The 20,821-nt window shown below is 41.7% G+C and overlaps 1 protein-coding gene across 1 annotated transcript in view; it reads right to left on the bottom strand.

Moving 5' to 3' along the window:
• Positions 1–1,550: 1,550 nt before the first annotated feature.
• Positions 1,551–20,821, bottom strand: part of LOC134422581 (netrin-4-like) — a 45,534-nt gene continuing 26,263 nt past the window's right edge. The window contains exons 4-10 of the mRNA XM_063164798.1: positions 15,951–16,077; positions 15,302–15,490; positions 7,116–7,329; positions 6,341–6,477; positions 5,695–5,763; positions 4,377–4,547; positions 1,551–3,893 (exon numbers count right to left, since the gene is read on the bottom strand). Of these exons, the coding sequence (XP_063020868.1) occupies positions 3,757–3,893; positions 4,377–4,547; positions 5,695–5,763; positions 6,341–6,477; positions 7,116–7,329; positions 15,302–15,490; positions 15,951–16,077 (1,044 nt within the window). The 3' untranslated portion in view covers positions 1,551–3,756. The remainder of the gene's footprint in view (positions 3,894–4,376; positions 4,548–5,694; positions 5,764–6,340; positions 6,478–7,115; positions 7,330–15,301; positions 15,491–15,950; positions 16,078–20,821) is intronic.

Raw genomic sequence — 20,821 nt, 5'->3', positions numbered from 1 at the left:
TCTTGTTTTAATGTGTTTCTTATATATATATTTTATAAATAATATCTTAGTTTTCTGTCTGCCATCACTGAGCTACTGGTTCTTGGAGAGAGAGTAGTAGATTCAAATGGGTTTGAGTAATTGTGTTTATAGAGTGATTTCATACTGATTTTATGTTATCAGGTGCTTTTGTCGAGTCATAGGCACTGCTGTGTCAGGTCACAAGTAGTTCTTGGGCGATAAAGAAAGCTTTCACTATGAAAAAATTGCTTTTTAATTCTGTGCTGTTAGTTGATCTTTGGCCTATAAAAGCTGCTGTGCTGAGCATGATTAAATGCTTATAAAAGTTCAGCTAAAAGAAACTTGCTTGTTAGGATGGGATTCCTGCAGTCCACTTAAACTTGAATCAGTGGTGCATGTATTACATATCCTGATGTGGCCTCTAAAACTTAAGATGATTCTTTAACAAAACATAGATTCTAAAATGTAAAAAATACTGAAAAAATAGTTAAAATTATACAAAATTGCATTTTCACAATTAAAAGTTACTCAGTAGTTTTTTCTGCTGTTCTCTGCAGTACAGCCTGAGGATATTGCAGAGACCTGACTTCAACTTGTGATAGTAACTTTCCTAGAGGTATGGCCTTGCTTCAGGTGCAAAAATAACTTTTTTTTTTCTTCCTGCAAAAGGAATGATGAACAAAATGGTGGCTAGAAGGAGACATTTATCTTGCAGGCCATTGTAGGGATCACTAGATCTGGGGATCTGGCAGGGCTGTTTTGGAAACAAGATCTATATCCTGAGCAGTTCTGACTGAGAGTGTCCTTGTTAACCTGACAGCAGTGTCTCCTGGTTATCTGAGCACTGATCTGATCACACGTCAATGAACCTACTTATTCCTAGGGAAGGAAAAAAAGGAATTTGTGTGCTTCCAGAATCTTGTTTTACCTCATTAAAATTCTATCAGTGTTAGTGTGGGACAGTGTAGGGGAGCTACCAGCAGTTTGTCATTTATTCTTAGTCAGCTCTCCTCACTGGACATGATTTCATTTTGTTGAACAGGAGCCTGTCTGCAGTTGTTTTTCAACTGCTTTTAACCCCTCTGGAGCTGATGTTGATATTTTGTTGGTGTTGGTGGAGCTGAGAGAAGACACACCCAACAGAGGCAGAGTAGAGGAGTGCAGCAATGATTATAGCACCAATGTTTGGTTTTAAAATGGCTTATTGCAAATCAGTATTGATCATCTGTGAGCAGACAGATAAGGAGGGCCAAAACAAGGAGCACAGGAGGATTTGTGGTGATTCCACAGTGCAGATTAACCCAGATGACACAACAATGAAGTGAAGGGTAAGTGGACATAGGATTTGTTGCATCCTGAATGACAGGTCCCGTTATTTGTTTTTGAATGTTACAAGTTCCTTACAGCTGCTAAGAAAGGTAAAGCATCCCCTCAAACTGTACTCATTCCCTTCATAGAATGCTGTGTGGAAAATGGGTGCTTGATTTCTTACTCTGTGGTTCCAAGATGTATTTCTACTAGCAGTGGCTAGTAATACTAGTAAATGAATGTGTCAAAAAATAACTTTTATTGACAGAGAAGAACTATGCAGATGTTTACCCTCCCCACAAAACCACCAGTCTGGCACAAAAACAATAGAGGTGTTTGCTTTAATATGGTGCTGACTATAAACCAACATGGAATATCCTCATTGTCATTAAATAAGATCCCCTACAGGTAAAATGGTCCTGTTGAAAAGCACATTCCTTAGGTTAATTGTAAACCTACACTTGAATTTCATTTCTTCTGAGAGGCCCTTTGAGATCAGCCTGTAAATTCATGTACAGGTCTTTATTGATATTTGAAAGAGAACTAGTTAATCTTTTTATTGTGAGACAATTTCTGGAGACAGTAAAGAAAGCAGTTGCTGGGCTCCTAATTTCATAAGGCTGACATTTCAAATTCTGCCAAATGCCTTGGTTAAAAAGTGTTTTATTGCATTAATTAAATAGCTTGTTGGAGATGCCACATTGTTGGATACCAGTTTAGGTAACAACAAATAAATTATGAAGTGAAAGGGGGAAAGCAGTGGAGGAAGGGAAATTTCCTGAAAAGGAGGGAGGAGGGAACACTAGAAACACTGTTGAGAAACAAATTGGAGCTTTTTTCTTTCTTAAAGATCTGCCTGTCATCCATTTCCAAATGAGCTAAAGATATTTCTGCTGTTCAGTCAATGTGAAATTCAAAGTAAAATAGCAGTAAATAGAATGGAAGAGGCTGAATTTTTGTTTTCATTGGTAAAGAGAACAAAACCATGGCTTAAGTTGTAGGCTGGACTTCTGTTGTTCTGCATTAGTATTAGGGTTTCTAGGTGTCCCACTTACCAGTCAGACAGTGCTAAATGAAAACATCTCCTCTTCCCTAGGAGCATTAAAAATTAGCCATGGAATTGAAACATGCAAAAGTAGCATGTGTGCTTCTCTTTCTCTGTAACTCCCTGGAAGAATTTGGATTGATTCATTGTGATTTTTGCTTCGTTGAAGAGAGAGTGCTCCAATCAACTTCATTTGGTTGTAAATTAAATTTGGGACACACATCTCAAACTTCACTTTCCTCTGTGTTAGGGAAGGATTTAAGTAGCTATCTCTTGATTATTGTAGGATAAAATTGATTTAGAAATAATGCTTCTGCAAAGCAGAACTAATTTTACCTGAAGTGCAGATGTTACTACTCCTGTACTTTTGCAGAGGGAGAAATAATCCTCAGGCACTATGGGAAGGAAGCAGAGCTTCAGCATCTTACCCTGAAGTGTGACCAAGAGAAATAAAGCACAATGAAAGCACTAAGTGCAGCCGAAGGCCAGTGGTCTTGAGCACAGTTGGAGCAGCCAGGTTGCTCTCCCAGAACTACAGCTTACCTCATGTGATACATGCTCCCACCAATCCATTTACCTCCTGTTTCTGCTTTGTGGCTTTTGTAGTGCCACAATTTCAGTATTAGAGCAGCTGCTAGTTTCTCACACTTTGGCTTTTTCCTGTAATTAAGGCTTATTTGCAGTTATTGCTGTGAAACCTTTGTGGTGTTGCACACTAAGTACAAGAGCACAGAGCTGGGTTTGGGATGGAGTTTGAGCCAAGGTGGTTTCTGCAGCAGAGCTCAGCACTAGGCATTGATGATACATGATGCACATCTCTAAAGGACACTGTCCCAAGATAAGCCACACATTTTCTGTAGGCAGTGGGATAATATTGGCTTCTAGAAAGCAGCCTATTATATTGGCATAATTGCAGTCTGATGGTAAATCAGTTTGAGCTATCTTATATGCTTATTTAGTATTATGCCACTTGTAAAGCTGAAAGAAATTGCTGCCTTTTAGTGGTCACTTATAAATAAAATTTACACTCCAGTAATGAATGTATTATGAAAGCAGTTTATGCATATTAATATCAGACTCTGACCTGAAGTATGGAAACACTACTACAGGTCTTTAGTTTTGCCTTGTAAAATGATTCTGGCTGGAATCAGGCTCAAGTGAAGAACTGACTTGTGATCTATATATGATGCACTAGGTAATTTTGTATGATAAGGCTGTGTATTTTTTAAAAAAAGTAGTCATGTCCCAAGTTTCCTGTCTAAGCACATGAAAGGAGGGATGGCAAGTCTGCTTTCCTTGCTTCAGCTAGGAGCATGTTGAATGGGAATGCTTGAACTAACTACACCTTTCACTGCAGTGTTACTAAAAGGCAAAGTCCAGCACTGTAATTTCTGAAGCAGAAATTATTTGCATCCAGTTCTGAGAATATCTGATACTTGTTTTCCCAAATATGCCTTCCAGGGTTTCACCAGGCTGTTCATGTTCACGAGGAGTTTGCCAGTCCTAGAGTCCTCCTGGCCTGCTATGAGATAGTCAGTACCTAGTTAAAATAAAGAAAAAAAAAAAAGGAAAAAAGGGGAAAACCCCTCAGTTAGCATATAGAATAAGAAAGAACCAAACCAGAACTTCTCTATTTCATATGGATCTGGTATACAGCACTTTTGCCAATTTCATCCAGCTTCTGCATGTGCCATCTTATGTGTATAAATCCCTGTGCCTCCTGTCACTGCTGGCTCCTGGGCACACAGATTCACAGTGTCAGGGCTGTGCTCAGGGGTTACAGCTACAAATTGATTTCATTCCAGTGGGGCTCTGCACACAGATCTGCAGGGATTTGGCAGCTGCTGCTCATGCCTTTGCCCCCCTCCTGTCTATACCACCCTCCTTGAGCACTGTGAGCTGGAAAGCAAACATGCTTTGGTGGGATGAATCAAAGGATGCTGCCCCAGAAAGGCTAATCACAAATATTCCTAAGCACTGTTTGCAGGGGAAGCAAAACCCCCAGTGAGGATTTTGTCCTTACCAGGATTGAGAATGGGACATGTGCAGCCCCTGTTGGTCCAGGATTCTGGGTAAATGCTTCTGTTGCTCCGGGCAATTTTCACCTTGCCTGATTTCAGGACCTTCTTCACTTTCACAACAACTTCTGCATGGGTCCCTTTGTCATGAGCAGACAGGATTCTTGCTTTTATTACTGCCAGAAAACATATCCAAATAGAAACCAACAATGAATTTCTAAATTAATTTTGGTTAATGCTGCTAAAAGGTAGAATTTTAACAGTTTGAAAGAAGACATGAAAAATCCCCTAAAGTGCAGTTGTACAGAAAGTACAGTGCTTGTCCATTTCACTGATGGATCTTTTAGATAAATCTAAGGAATAAAACCTGAATTTTTCTTTTTATTTTATTTCTAATAATTTTCTTTTTAAATAGTTAACTCGTCCTTTCACCATGTTATTTAGCAACTATTGTTAATGGGCTGATGTCAAACACTTGGAAGTTCTAGGAAAGCACTTGTATGTGTACAGAAGGAAGGGTGAAAAACCCCAACCAGCAGCTGCCAGTCTGATTTCAAGCACTGATTCTACACTTTATTTTTCCATTTAGAAAACGTTAGTGTTTTGCTATAACACTGGCCTCTCAAAAATTCTGTCCTGTGGGAAGGGACTGTCTACAGGAAGGAAGTCAAGAATTTTCCTATCAGCCATGTCACATGACTAAAACTCCATGATTGCACAACAAACCAGAAGAGCTCTTTTTGTTTTGTGGTCCAACACCTGGTTGCCATGATAAATTCCTGTTCCTTTTAATTTAGTGGGATCCCATAACTATTTGGCATGACTGGCTCATGTAGATCATCCCCTCAAGCAGGCTTTGTTGTCTCCTGCCACAATAACATCAAACCTCTGGATCCCAGAGCTTTCCTTTCTTGCTTCATGTGATGGCATGAACCAGGTGTTCATAAACAACAGCTTAAATACGTTCTTGGTAAATGAGCATGGCTATTGGAACCTGCATAATGACTGCAAAACCAAAGGCATTTTAGATGTGAGGGTTTTTATCATTTTTTCTTGATGTAGAGCCCAATCATTCCATTCTAGCTACCCTTGTGCTGTAAGAGGTAAATTAACTGGGTGGGAAGGAGACACTACAGAGCTTTGCACGAAAAATGCTTTTAAGTTCTGATTAGAAGTTGGACATGTCACTTGACAAAAAAGGCAGAATAAATCCTACCTCTCAGGACTTAACTAATCCTCTCATTTTTCATAGCTATCAGCTGACAATAATCATAGCAGGAACATTGTGAAATGATCATAGTTGGGGGCATGCTGCCCACTTACCATAAGCATATTTCATTTGGCAGAAGTCACTGACACTCCCGAGCACCTTCTCTTTGCACACACACTTTTCTAGCGGGGAAACCCCAGAATACAAAAGGTTGGAGAAGAGCCAGGACATGAGAGAGATAAGAAGAGCAAAGAATCATCAGTTATGAAGTTAGATATCTATAGTTCCCATAATCTATATGAAACTTATGAATAAGTTGGAGAGTGAGCTCAGTTATTTGCAAATGTGTTTCTTGTTATATGATAAAATAATTACTCTGAAATCTGATCAGCACTGTCAAGTAAAATGCAGCCCACATGAGGTCTATTGTAGAGGTAATAAACTGATCCTAATGAAGAGATCAGATCCAGCTGTAAATCATGTAAGTAACGAGACCATTGTTTGATCCCATAACCTAAGAAATGCTGATCCTTCCTGGTGTTAAGGCAGTATCCATCTCAGAAAAGTCAAGTTATGCAGTAAGTGTCACTGTTACCTCTGCCAAGCCACCAGTGATGGCAAGTGCTGATCTTTACAGGGCAGGCAAAACTGAGAACTATTTAAATACTACAGACAAGCTGGAGATAAGTGGGGCACAACCAGTCAGGGTGGAGGGTTGAAAGAACTGGCAACCAAATGTTCCCAAGCTCTGGGCTGTACCTGGGTGCCTCAGTGCAGAAAATCCCTGCTCGTGGTCGTTCCATTTCCACTCCTCTTCGCTCTCGTTGCTCGGGGTTTGGATGAGGTCGGGGATTCGTCCCCCAATGGGGACATTAAAGAAGGGCTCACTGTCATAGCTGGGGACACACAAAGCACAGCACTGCCTTAGGGCACTCAGGGGAGGGAAACAAACAAACAAACAAACAGCTGCCTTTGGCTGTGCCCAGACTGATGAGCTAGCTTTCCTCAGGTTGGGAGTGCAAATATGAGCGAGACTTCATGCCACATAGAGAGATCACAAGGTCTAGGCGTTTATTCAGGCCTCCCACTGCTGACTTAGCATTTTTTAAGTACCTATAAATTGGGCCTTTTTTGCTTACGTTTGTTTTTAGGGAATTATGTAACTTAGTGACCATTTGTTGATGTCACTGGGACCTGAGGATGGCTGCAATTGCTCAGCAAATCATTTTACCCTGGGCACAGATGAGAGGCAGACTCTTCCATCTATTTCCAAAGCAAAGATGTGTTTAAGGACCCTGCACATATTTCCATGGGGTTGTGGAAATGCCTATTATTACTGGAAAGATTAATCTGTTTAAGACTACCTTGGACAATGCAGTGGACTTAAAGGTGCAAACGTAACCTAAAAAACCTTTTATGATTTATAGCCTCCTTTTCAAATGATTGTGTACCCTCCAATTGTTGTTATTTCTGTAGAATTAGTTTCATTTCACAGAGTCCCATCTCAGAGTGACCCCAGGCAGGGTTGCTTTACCCATGGAAGCAGGTCCCAGTGCGCTGGTCGCAGTCTCTGGCGCAGTCGCAGGGCCGACAGCCGCTTTCTCCAAAGCCCCAGTAGCCCACCAGGCACCTGTCACAGCTGGGACCTGCCACTCCTGGCTTGCAGTAGCAGAATCCTGTCCGGGGGTGGCACCTCCAGCTGCTGCTGAACGTGGTGTTGGCTGAACCCATGGGCTGGCAGGCGCAGGCTATGGACACACAGCAAGAGGCAACTCAAATTAGGGTCAGCTGCTTAAGTGACATTTTAGCAAGGCTGATAAACTTGTGCCTTCTTCCTCATGCTCAGTACTTTTAAGTCAGAACTAGTAAACATTTCAGCCTACATTAACTTTTTTTTTCTTTTTAATTTGTTAGACAAAGCAGAACAAGTACAACTGTGAGCATTTGTGTTTGGAAGTCAGCTCTTCCCTACTACACAAATCATGACCACACAGGGTTTTCAAGTGATACCAGAAAGCCTCCTCTGTGTGTTTATTTTTAAAGGGGCTTGAAGGTAATTCACTTTAAAAGTGTTTCGCAGAAGGTTTCACTAGCAAGGACAAGGAAAAGATTTATAGCTATTGCCTTTCCTGTAAACACAGAATTCACAAAACTGCTGTTTCCTCTGGGGTAGATGCAGATTATACAGGTGACCTGAAACACATTTTCAATTTCTGCCTCTAAAGAGTGCACAAATTTCCTTCAGTTCCTTTCTAAAGTGCTAAACATCACACCATGCAGTAAGTGCTTAAAGAAGCTAATAATTTTTTTTTCTACAAATTCATGAGGAGATTTTTTTCAAGGTTAAGGTTAGCAGAATGGGAGAAGACCTCTAAACTTACTAGATTTTTTTTTATTTTACATGTAGCTGAAGATGAACAAATAGGAGGAAAAACCTTGAAATCTTTCAAGTAATGTTGCCAGTTCCACACCAGCCTAGCAACTCAAGGCAATTTGGCAGGAGAACAGATAGTTACAGCCCCATGGGCATCTCTTCCTGCACAGACAATAAATTGTCATAATCCCACACCACTGGTACATTCCTGATGTGACAGCATCAGGGAGGGATACACAGAGAGGTACAAGCCAGCACAGTTGACTCCTCTCCATCAGGGCAGAACCTGGCTGAGATGGCCAAGCCTCATGCCAGCAGCTCTGCAGAGGTAAAATACAAGCAGTAAATAAACCCACTCTGATGTTCAGACAAGTTTGATCAAAATGAGAACTGAGCTGAACTCCAGGCCTTCATATTTTAGCTGTCTTTTGTATTAAAAAAGCAGCATGTCCTGACTTTTGCTTGTAGCAGACTGAAAGGTAATGCATCATGACTTCATCCATCTGCAAGAGGGCAGAAATAAAAATCTTGTGGCTACGGCCTGCTTTGACAGAGATTTTCAGTTAAATGTTGGACACCCAAGGTGTTTAGATAGCTTGGATCAGAGGCCAGCCTTTTTGGATGCTTATTTGAACCAAACACGATCTCCAAAGCTTTTGAGGTTTGTCCATCATTGTTTCTGATCAAACTACTTTTCTTCATGAGCTCACAGATAAGAGACTAAATGAACACTCTGATCCCACACATCACTTTCCAAGAGGAAAGGGGGAAATATAGGACTAAAGAAAATTTAAAATGTAGCAGGGACAGATTCACTTTCATCTGCAACCTCATATTTGAAACTCAGGAAAAGAAAATACCTTTTGAAAATAGTACAAGAAGAGCGAGCAATTTTGTTTAAAGGGCATCTCATTATGATCTGCTTACCGTATAGTTATTTTTTCCCCCACGCCCTGTGTTCTTTATGCCAATAATTTCAATAATATTATTCTACTGCCGTGGATGGATGTGGGCCCGTTGTGCTCAGGGGACTCTAGCACAACAGCCTAGGGACAGAAGAGCCACGTGCTGTCACGGGCAATGTGCTGGGCACAAAGGGCGGGCTGGCGCGGGGCAGCAGCCCCGGCTCCGGGAGCACACCCAGGGCTTGTGCTGTCACTTCTGGAGAGCAGGTGGAACACTGAAGTGCTCATTAGCTCTGACAGGTTCAAAGGAAGGTCTCATTTTTTGCTGCTAAACTGGATTTCACCCCCACCCCATTTTTTGCAGGGATGATTACATCACCCTGAAAAAAGAGATTCTTAGTTTGTCAGTCATTGAAAACAATGGGTGTCATAGATTTGGAGATCAGGATGGGAAACACCCTTCCTTCATTGCAGACAGGTTTGAGACGCAAGGAGTAAGAGTTTGCCAGCATCAGGGTCACTTGAATCCAGGATGGTTTTCACTGTAATATTGTGATATGTAGGATTTCCCTGTGGAGTTTTCACTTAAAATGTCTTCAATTTCTCCAACCTCTAGGTCTGTCTTTATCCCTCTTATTTCCAGTTTTTGGGTTTCATCAGTGAGAGTCACTTAACAGATGGGTAACTCACATCATTAGACTACCCTATCCCCAGCTGAGACTGGAACCTGATTCAGGAAGATGAGAACTTCTACCCTGTTCCTAAGGGAAAATGTTACAGCACAGTGACTGAAAGCACTGGTAAAAGCTGATGAGGAAGCAGAAAACAAAAATGTCTTTTTTATTTTGAGGCTACAGCTCAGTAAAAATAATGTTCCCAGATGAACTGTGGGACATATTCTCCAGTTCGAAGCTGGGACAGCTTCTGGTGCATCAGAAAGCAAGCTGAATCAGTACATGTACAACACTTTCAGATGAGTTATACAAGTGGCTTGCAAACTCTTTACTCAGACTGTGTTTATTTAGCATTTCAGCTTGGGTGGGTACATTGTCTGGCTTCCAGAGTATTATGGCCAAAATCCCAGTTGTGATCTAAGGTAACTCCTAAAATAAGAGCCCACATGTCACATGCTGAAGGGGCAGCTGTGGATGACTGGGTTTTTATCTGTTTAACAGTACCATGGATTTGCAAATAAACCTCACTATTAAAGAAACATAAAAGCATGTTTCCAAAACCTTACCCTTTAGCATTTTCCAATATTTGACCAGCCTTTCCCACTGATTTTTGCTTCTTTTCTCTTGGCAAACCCTCATTTTCTCTCCATCCACCTCCCTGTCTAACAAAACAGCAGCCAGTGTGACAATGGCCTTGTTTGTCAAAGGCATCATCAATTATGTTAGGGACGGTGTGCAGACAATCCTGGCTCAGAGCTGGGCAGTTTGTTTTGGTTCTCCCTTTGACAGTAGCATAGTGAAAAACAGAATTTTACTTTAGAGCTGCCTATTGGTCAGAGTGTCATGAATATCCTCTTGCCTTTTAGTCTCACTCCCATACCAAGTATTTGTCAGACACTACTGTAAAAGGGAGGAGACAAGAAATAATGAAAGATGAATAATTCATATTGCAGTCCCCACTCAAGTCCCTAAAAAATCTGTCTGCCCTCAGCACAGCTGTCTTCCCCATGTAATTAGACACAGATGTAAAATATAATATTGGTTGAAACAATATGGTCCCAGCTTACAGGAAAATACCAGGTGCTCCAAGTAAGTCAATGGCCTATGAGGTATCTTGTCTTAAACTTTTGTCTAATAATACTGCATAAGATATAACTGTGAGCAGACTTGCTATTTGATTTTTAAAAAACCCAGGCAAAATTAAAAATCAAACAGTCTTTTGAGTCTGAAATTTATACATGTGCATCTTGGGAATATATGATCAAACCAGTGTGATTTTTAAAGCATGTCAGGTGTGGGGATTGACTCTGCCAATGATGTTTCTTAAATGAAGGAAATAAGATAGCTCTGTGTGTGGTCAGGCCTGATTAAGACAGACTTTGAACCAAGATGTGATGGGGCCTTTGTGATATTAGAATTAAAAGTTCACTCCCTCTGCTCAGAAGTAAAAGGATGAGAAGCAGAGCCTTTCAGACCATGTGTGTGCATGTGCATCTGGGCACATTTTAATTTTCTAGCCTCGTTCTTTGAGTAAAAAAAGCTTGTTTTCCTGGAGACCCTTTTTAATGGGTCTACATGCCTGCATTACTTTTAAGCTAAGCAAAGGGTGAGTACAAAAGATGGTGCCATTTCAGAAGGATCCCTTAAGCCTTGGAATAAGCCACAGGAAAGAGCCAATGATACAGCAGCTTTTCTGACCATTGGTTAGGAAACAATTAGGCTTTTGAGTCAAAGCTCCCATACAAGTCTATATACAAACTACTTAATCCTGTGTTGTCACCCCCAATAACAGGCAGGTGTGTGCCTTGCTCAGGGACTCTTTTCATGCTTTTTCTTTTTAATATAGATCTAAGCAGTGTCCAAACAAGGCTCTGCCCATGACCCTGCTCTCATTCATCCCAGCTGGTAGGAACAGGAGAAGCAAAGGGATCAGAGGCAGGCTACCTCTGCAGACAAAAAGGAATAGCAGATTCACACTTCACAATATCAAATTTCAGCAGATTTTTTTTTTTTTCTGAGGGAATGTCTTTGCAGTCTCACACTGGAGGGTCAGCAAAGGGTGGTTTAGATAGTGCCAGGAGATCCAATTGTTATACAACTTTTTTTTTTTTTTCAGAGCAGATTAAGAGAGAATGCTATTCATTATTATGACTAATGCTTAAAGACTGTTTCTGGGCCGGAGCAGTGTCCTGTTAACTTTCTGGGAGCCTGAGGGGGATGTCACAGCTGAACCTAGACTTTGCTCTGGATGGCAGAGCACTCTTCAAGCGTGCTTTCTCAAAGGGATTAGCACAGCATTTCATTCAGCTTTTTCATCAGACTTCCTTTCCCAGCTCAGTATCTACTGTACACAAGGGTCAAGTTTTCATCTCCCATTGAAAGTTTTTTTTTCCTCTGAGCTCAAAATTGGAAGATGGGCACTAGGTTGCTATCACCAAAACCATCCATTCAGTCTGCTTTTCAACACTTGCTCGTTGGGTGAGTCTTTCATTAAGTGTTGTTAATCTGGCACTGTTTGCATGAATTTCTCAAAGTGAGATGATGCCCTGGAATTGGTACACTTAAATCCTAAAAAAAAAAAAAAAAATGTTAATCCAGAAGTGGCAGCTCTTCAATTTATAATCAGCAGGCTGAGGTATGACAAAAATCTATCTGGTGGTCTCATTGCCTAATATATTAGCAATGCTCAAAGTAGAAACCTTTTTTACTGAGAAACCAGAGTTGGTTTTAGGGTCACACAACCTGAACAACTTGGACTACACCAGATGAGGTTTACTGGCAATGCAAGTTTTCAACCTAAAGTGTAGAGAAGAAAGGCTCTATCCTGAACATCCTGCAGAACCCTCTTCAGTTTAGCATTAGTTGATGATGGTCCTGGAAGAAAAAGCTTCCCTCTATCAAACTGAGCCTGTTCTAACCAAAGCCTGTCTCCATTGGTGTTTCTGGTTTTGCTGTCTCTGGTAATAACCAAAGCAGGGAAGTGTTCCCTGAAAACTCTCTGCAGAGGTGCACTGTAACACAGAGTGCACACTCACACACTGCCTGCAATCCTCATGGGGAAGTGTTTGGGGATCAGGCCTTCCAGAATACAAAGTGCTACCTATTATGGGAATTGGTCAAATCCTATTGTGAGAATTCTCTTATTTGCCTTGAATAAGAGGGAAAAGGCACAGATTAGCCACCTCCTTCCCAGTTTTCTCTGAAGTCTGTAGTTATATCCAGAGTTCCCCCTGTTCCCACAGAGGTACAAGCATTGTGCACACAGCTGCTGTAAAAGCCAAGTGGGCTGCAATGTCCTTTCCTTATATCTTGATATGGCAAACATTCATGAAGCCCTTTAGACCCCTGGGAAAGGTCCCACTGACTTGAATCCCTCACAGATAGGGTTGTGTTTACCTTTGCTGCTGAATCAAACCCATTAAATTCATCTCAGCTAAGAGAAACTCTAGTGCAGGCCAGACTAACACTACCTTTACCTCTTAAGGAAATAGATATGCTTTAGAGGGCAATTCAGTCCATCTGCTTCAGGCATCTACCTTAGACTGCAGTAAATAATTCCCCTGAGGTCCCTCTGTTTCTCCACTGGCAGAACAAGGAGCCTGGAAAGGACATATAACTTTCAGTGACTGAAGCAGGATGGAGCTCTCTAGGCCTGAGCATGCAACTCAGAGTGCAGACAATTGCATTTGGGGGCCTTCTGCTGGCAGCAGCACTTCCCAGGTGAAAAGAACATTGTTGTGCTTGACTGGCACAGCAGGAATAAAGCTCTTTCAACAAGGTAAATTTCTGAACAGTTTCTCTCTTGCTATGCAGACTATTGGCAGGGGTTACTGAGAGACCTGTAACCAGACCAGACAAGAGAGGCAGACGTAGAGTCAAGGTCTGATTTCATCTAGGCAAACAGTTCTAGGGTTTCCAGACAGATAGGCTGTATTTTCAAACAACGTTTTTTCCTCTTTGCTGCTCTCCAGTGCTCCTTGACTTCAGCAGTTATCTAGTATTACACATGATGCAGGTTACTGCACCATCTCCCTGCTGCTCAGTACAGGAGTTCATACCCAGATTCTTTCAGGTGCTATGAGATTGAAAGCTAATCTTCTGGCACAACAATTTGTTCTCATTACAATATTTCCCTGTAGCAGATCTGCTCAGAGTAGAAACAGAACTGGAAAGGGGCCACCATAGAACACTACAGGATACAGGGTGAGCCAGATAAGCTCACCCTCTGCCCTGTCTGCTGATCCATGTTCTGTGATGAACACTGTGAAAATCAGAAGAAAAAGATGCGTGGAAGCAATCTGCTGACACCAAGTTCCAGTGGGTAGAAGGCAAAAGAGCAGAAGCATTGGATATCTTGGGCACAGAAAGTTTAAGTAATATCACAGGACTCACAATCCTAGGGAGAGGAGTAACCTAAACATTTAAGAGGAATCATGCTGAAGAACATTAAAAGGGCCAGAAAAGCTTCAAAAGCTCATTATGTCAGTGGGCAAGAGGTCAGACAACAGAGGATGAAGTTGTCTATGCTGGCAACTGATGTCTGAGCTGTGGGGAAGGAAAATTATCCAAAGGGGAAAAAAGAAATTAAGTATATTGCTAGAAATAGCAACCTCTCAAACAGATGTGAGATAGAATCAGACATGCGAAGCCTGGCAGGATACTCAGGAAACATTTACTTTAAGTGAGGGAGATTTGGGCTGTTTTCCAGACTGGCTGGGTGCAAACTATCTTGATCCAGAGGTTGTACATCCTCTGTGTGCAGCCATTAGTGCCTCTGTGCCAGAGACACACCCTGACACATTCTGCTGAAGTGTTAATGATGTAATTAATTTGGGCAGAGCACCTCATAACAGCTGTAGAGCCTGGAAATAAATCTGAGTTCTGATGTATTTGTTCCCAAGTGAATATGAACAGTTCCAGGCCTCCTGTATCTTCTGCATCCATGATATATATTTATGTGCACAGATGTTGCACAAACAAATGGAATTTATCAATAGCTTGTACATATGCTCACACAGTCTTGAGAGGTACAGAACAAAACCCCAGGTAAATAAAATGTGCCTCAAGAGAAAAGGAACCATATTAATTTAAAACCAAACATGAGAAGAATGTACCTTTCCCCAGGAGGCAATGCATTTGGAAAATTGAGTCAGTTACCACAAAAAAAGTGTCATAACATGGGGACAAAGACACAAAAAATCAGGATAATCAACTTTGATCAAAACCCCCTGTAGTTTAGGAAAAGAATACAAAGATAGTAATACTCATGAGTTACTCTCTAGAAGAGTTACTGATTCTATAGAAATTATTTTGTTATTTTAATGATTCTTTCACCATTCACTTTTCACCTCGTGTAAGGTGGTCACTTGTCACAGACATCTTTTTATGGAAATCCTTTTTAAGGATTTTTTCCTTCTGAGAAGCTAAGAGGCATCAGAAACAAAATGTAAAGAATGGTTATCTGCTACTGTGGAATGAAACAGGTGGGTCCATGATTGGTCCCATGTGGTTGTTTCTAATTAATGGCCAATCACAGCGGAGCTGGCTCGGACAGAGAGTCTGAGGCAGCTGCCTTTGTTATAATTTTTCTTTCCTTTCTATTCTTAGCTAGCCTTCTGAGATGAAACTTTTCCTTCTATTCTTTTTAGTATAGTTCTAATGTAATATATATAATAAAATAATAAATCGAGCCTTCTGAAACATGGAGTCAAATCCTCGTCTCTTCCCTCATCCAAAGACCCTTGTGACCACTGTCACAGTCACTTACGTTTGCAGACGTCTGGAGAAGACAGGGGCTTGCCTCTGTCTCTGTAAAAGCCAGGTTTGCACCTCTGGCACCGATGTCCCTCGGTGTTGTGCTGGCAGCTGTCGCAGACGCCCCCGCTGCGCTTCCCCGAGGCCAGCCACACGCTCAGGTCAAAGTGGCAGCTCTCAGCGTGGCTGTGGCAGCGACACTCTGGTGGGGACAGGAGAATGAATGTCCTTCAGGCTTTTACAGCTGACACAGTAATCATGGGAGAATTTTCCAAACCAATCTGGCAGTGTTTAAAACCCTGCTAAAACCTGGATTGTGAGGGGGTGCAGCTACATGAAAATGCCACTCCCCAATAGCCCCAGTGCAGAAGAACAACCTGCACGCTGAAGTTCTCCATCAGTGACCGGCAATTTATCCCCAGTTTCTGTAATGGCACCATTACTGTAAATCACAGAGGTCTTTTGTGGGAATCTACAAAATTAGAGGGAAAATTAGAGGATTTTGGGGAAAGTTGCAAAAGGCAGGCTTCAGATACAGCAGAACTGTGAGTAGAGCTAAAGCAGGCCCCCTTGCCAGCATCAGTCTTTGTGGGGCAGCTTTGCCTGCTGTTATGATGAGTGCTCACCCTGAGAGCCTGGGCCAGTAAACTCCTTCCACTTACTTCTGCATTCATTCGGTGCCCCTGTTTTCCCATCTCCTGGCTTCCAAGGCTGGTCGTTGTAGAGTGGAGCACATCTCTCACAGTGGTCACCTGCAGTGTTGTGTCTGCACACACACTTCCCGTGGACCTGCCAGGGAAAAGAGAGCACAGTGAAATGGCCACAGCAACAGGTCGAGTCCCCAGCAGCTCATGAGGAGCTGGGACTTGTGCACAATTCCCACACGGCTGCCTGGCTCTCCCAGGAAACCCACAGAGCCTGGAGCTAAAACGTGAAGCGCTCTCTTTTCAGTCATTAATGATGTAGAATTTTTCCTGTATCTTACAAAATGCACATAGCAACAATTTAACTCTCAGTTGGCTAATTAATTACTGCATTGATGAACAACCTGTAGACTCTAAATTTGATGAGCTAACAGGTCTTATTTTGATTTGCAAGTCCAGGGCAAGAGCATGCAAAGATATCAAATGTACTCTGAGCTAGCAGAGCCAAATCACAGGAGAGCACAGGCTAACAGAGCATGCTGGGCTCTGTCTTGATGTTAACACTGATCTGGAAGAGAGTATAAATATAGGGAAGTGAAATCACCATGAATTATGACATTTTAAATTGTTAGATGAATGAGGAAATAGCCATAGACATCCTAGCACAGTTAAAAATGCAGCAAAAATATTAAAAATGAAAAAATACTAACCAGTACTCCCACAGAAAAGTGAGAGAGCTTTGAGGATATTTTAACTTAGGCACCAGCCTGCCAACTTACATATGACTATATAAAAAATTAGATTAGTAGAAAGGACCCAGTAAAATTTTGGGCTGTGGAACTAAGAGCACTGTGACTACAAGGGGACAAAAAATTGTACCTGCAATGCTGTGCTTAGTTTTGAACATCTTACTACCAGATAAATTAGGAATTAGAAATAATTAGGAATTAGAAGATGTTCAACAAAAATGAGCAAAAGCTGCCTGAAGTACAGGGCTGAAGTACATAAATCCATCTAAGCTAGAAAACAATACATAGTATTTGGGCAAATAAAGTGCAAAAAGTCTTGACCAAGACTGCCTGAATAGTTCTGTGACTATTTGCTTGAGAAATTACTTGAAGAAAGAACTTGCTTCCTTTGTACTTACCTACCTTCAATGGAACACAAAGATTTTTAGTCATGGAAATATTCAAATACATCTCAGATTTGGAAGGAGGTATTCACACCAGAAACCAGACCTTGAAAACTGAGCTAGTCCAGCCTTCAAAGAGAAAGTTACCATTGAAAGTACTTCTGCTGTCAAGTAATTTTACACACCAGGAGTAAAGCAGCCACTTCTACAATAAACTGTGATTTCGTGCACAAGATTCTGTAATATCAATCCACATTTATGAACAGCCTTATAGAAGGGATTTTATGTTGTTGCTACTTTTTGCTTGGTTGTTTGTTTTTTTTTAATAAACAAATAGCATTCCAATATCTGTTTGCCATGCCTCAGGGAAAGGATTTAACAGATAATTTTTTGGAGGAAATATCAAGCTTAGGGTGTGAGAGAAAGGGAAGGGTGGTACCATAAGTCGTGTTCTACATTTATCACAAGAGCAATTGCTATAATACCAGGAGACACTGGTACCAGAGCAGGAAATGTTCAGAAATCAGGGATTAGACCCCTGTCCCTCCATGGGCTATTGAAGATCCTGAGCTCAGCACAGCTCTGCCCCACTGCACCAAAAAAAAACCCCAAACCAGGCTGAAATTTCTTTTTTACAGGAGTGTGAATTGACTTTCATCCTATAACCTCACCATTAACATGAGTTAGGTTTTTCCACGGTCTGTCCAAAAGCCAGGCTCTCCCTGCAGAGCAGGTAGCCCGGGATCAGCCGAGATGCATTCAAAACAGCAGTAGTAGGGATGTGCTCCTCTGCTCCCAAACTCATGTGCCTGCAGCACTCTGCTCTCCTTGCCCTGGTTCCTGCTCCTCCTCGAGCAGAAATGGTGCAGCAGGCAGGGAGAGGAGCGTTCAAGGCTGATCCATCACTCCATGGCCAGCTGGCTGTGGGTCTGTCCCTGCCCTCCCACCGCACAGGAAACCCATCCGCACTCAGGGCATGAACAACGTGACAAGTGACAGAGAACAAGGCAAAAATACTAAAAATACTCATACAACAGCGTTGTGCTTTTTACTGTTTGGGTTTGACTTTTTAGGCTTCAAGTTCTCCCCTGAAGAACAGAGGAAATATAAAAAGAACCTGACACACAACTATAGATTTGCATATCTCCAAAATTCAGACTCCACATGAACTTCACAGCTCATTCTAACATGGATCAGAACAAAATCCTAGATCACTTTCTTAGGGAATACTCCTTTCTATGTAAAATCTGCAACTTTGCCCATTTTACTGTTTAGAAATACATGTAACACTCCAAATAGAGAATACTCTGTATTCACTATATTAAAAAATTATATGAAAAGTGCTGAGACAGTGCAGTTGGGAAATGATCGAATTAAACCATGCAATCTCATTTTAGCCATGAATGACATGATCAAATATTCATTATTCTACAGGAGTCTGTGCTTACAGTGCAGAGCACAGATGGTGTGAACACTCATGAACAATTATTCAGAAAAAATAAACAGGAAAATTCAGTGAGAGAGGAAAGGAAAGGCTGAGTTATTCTTTGGAAAATTGACGTGTTAGTTTGCTCATTGCCCACTGGTTTGAGCTGCAGTATGTGGCATGTTGTGAGCAGGACAGAGGCAGAGAAGAGGCTTCCTACCTGTGATTCCTGCTATGGAACAGCTCCCAAATCCACGTGGAAGGATGACTGGCTCTCCTGCTGGCTGTCTGCTTGGCTTTTCAGCCCTTTTGTCTAAGCCATTGAGCAGGCACAGGGAAACAGGGAAGCTGGCATGGAGCTTCTTTTAGAAAGTGTTACATTTGGGCACTAACATTTTTGACATAGGTTTAAGAAGAAGCCAAAGAGAATTGACTGGTATTGGTGCAAAGGTAAAGCAAAATGAAAGAGAAAAGTCTGCCATGTGTATCAAGGAATATTTTTTCCATGGAGAGTAATCTCAGATAACATTCATGGGTGAAACAGCTACAGAAGAGAGTGCAACATGAGGTGACAACAAATTACAGAAAGGACTTGGATAGGAGAAGAAAACAGAGAGGAACAATAGCTCACATTGAACACACAAGAAAAATGATTAATGGATGTAAGTGGCCATCACAGAAAGACTGGTTAATGCAGGAAAAGCTGAGCTGTGGAAGAGACCTGTTACAGGCAAGTGTAAGATGAAATAAGGTTAACTGAGGTGGCTGTGAGTAATGAGACAATTTGTTGTGTTAGAGAGGAAGAGATAGGAGAGGCAGCCAGAGACTAAAGTCCAGGAAAGAGCAAGAAGGAAATACAGGAAACTGTGAGATAAAATAGGAAGTGGGATACTGCTTAAAGACAGGAGAGTATGAGAGTCACACTCAACACCAGCACAAGAACAGGTGTGTCCCTGAGTTGTTATTCACTGCTAAAATAAGTCCACACTTCTCTCACTAAAGTGGCCAAAAAGCTGGAAAACTGCAATCTAGCAATAAAAGATCTCAGGATGCACTGGATCACAAATATCATGCCAGGGAAGAGAAGATAATCAGACAAGTACAGGTCCAGGGGAACTGTGCTGACACCTTTCTATGCCCTTGAAAGCAGAGTCAGATTTACATGGAGAAAATGATGATTTATAAGATTAATAAGAAGAGGAGTGTCAGGAAGCAACAAGGACCAGCTGCTCTTTAAGGGCCAAAGAGCGACAATCTCGGGTTTTCAAAAGCAAAGGCTGGGCCCTTACTGAGGGGCACCATCCCAAGCACAGTGGGCAGAGCAGGGAGCTGGCACCACAGAAACAAAAGGGACTGGGATAATTCAGGAGCAGCAAGAGACAGGCCAAGAAAGACACAGTAGAGGTGCAAAATCTATTCAGAGGGCAGAAGGAGAGACAAGCTATGGCATAGGCCAGGGAAAGGTGCAGAGGGAAGGTACAGACAGAGTAGAGCAGAGCCCCAACACCCCCCCAGGAAGTTGGGCCAGAGGCAGGAATGCAAACAAGCAGCAAGACCACAGGGCTGAGCTTAAATAGGACCCCCAAGCCAATGGACAGAGAGCAAAGGTGAGAGTCCCAGGTGGAGCTGGTCAGGGCTGTTAAAGTTCTGTTAGTGCCTTCAGGACACTAATAATAACACTTTGATTGCCACTGGATTAATGTCATTGGCATCTTTAGGATATCTGACTAAAAAGAAGCACCTGATACTTTGAGAGTAAGAGATACTTAGCCTTCTTCATCTGGAGCTGGCAGTCCAGGTGGAGGAAGCTTGAGAGCAAGGTGTGAGCAGCAGAGGCAAGATTCATGCCACCAGTTAGGAAAAAAGCCAGTTTTCAGCTAAAGCCTGAGTAGTTTATGACAGTGATTTATATGAATGCATATAAATGTATTAGTACAGCAGGTGAAAAATGAAGATCCAGGGGGATTTCTGTATCACCTTTATATTTCACTTTGTCCTTTTGTTCCATAGGTAACACTTCATCACTTGACATATCCTGATCCTTAGGTACAAAAGTGTTTAGGCCTATATGAACTTCACTGGGCTCATTGCTGCAATATTTGAGTACTTTGGAAACATTATGAAATTCATTTTTATGACATCTCCCTTCATCTGCTTTTCCTCATTACTCTGATAACTGTCCTGTCCCTGAGGCTCTTTCCCATTTGTTGTATTGAGAGTTCAGTTGCTCTCACAATTTTTTTTTTTAAACTGGATGGTGTTTTCCAAAGTTATTGCGGGGAATGGATCTGAGAAAAAGATGCAGGCAGGCAGACTGTGTGATTGTATAAA

Source organism: Melospiza melodia, chromosome 10 (genome assembly GCF_035770615.1).
Source record: "Melospiza melodia melodia isolate bMelMel2 chromosome 10, bMelMel2.pri, whole genome shotgun sequence".
Lineage (NCBI taxonomy): Eukaryota > Metazoa > Chordata > Aves > Passeriformes > Passerellidae > Melospiza > Melospiza melodia.
Note: the sequence above shows the minus strand (reverse complement) of the source record. Positions and strands in the feature narration are given on the sequence as shown.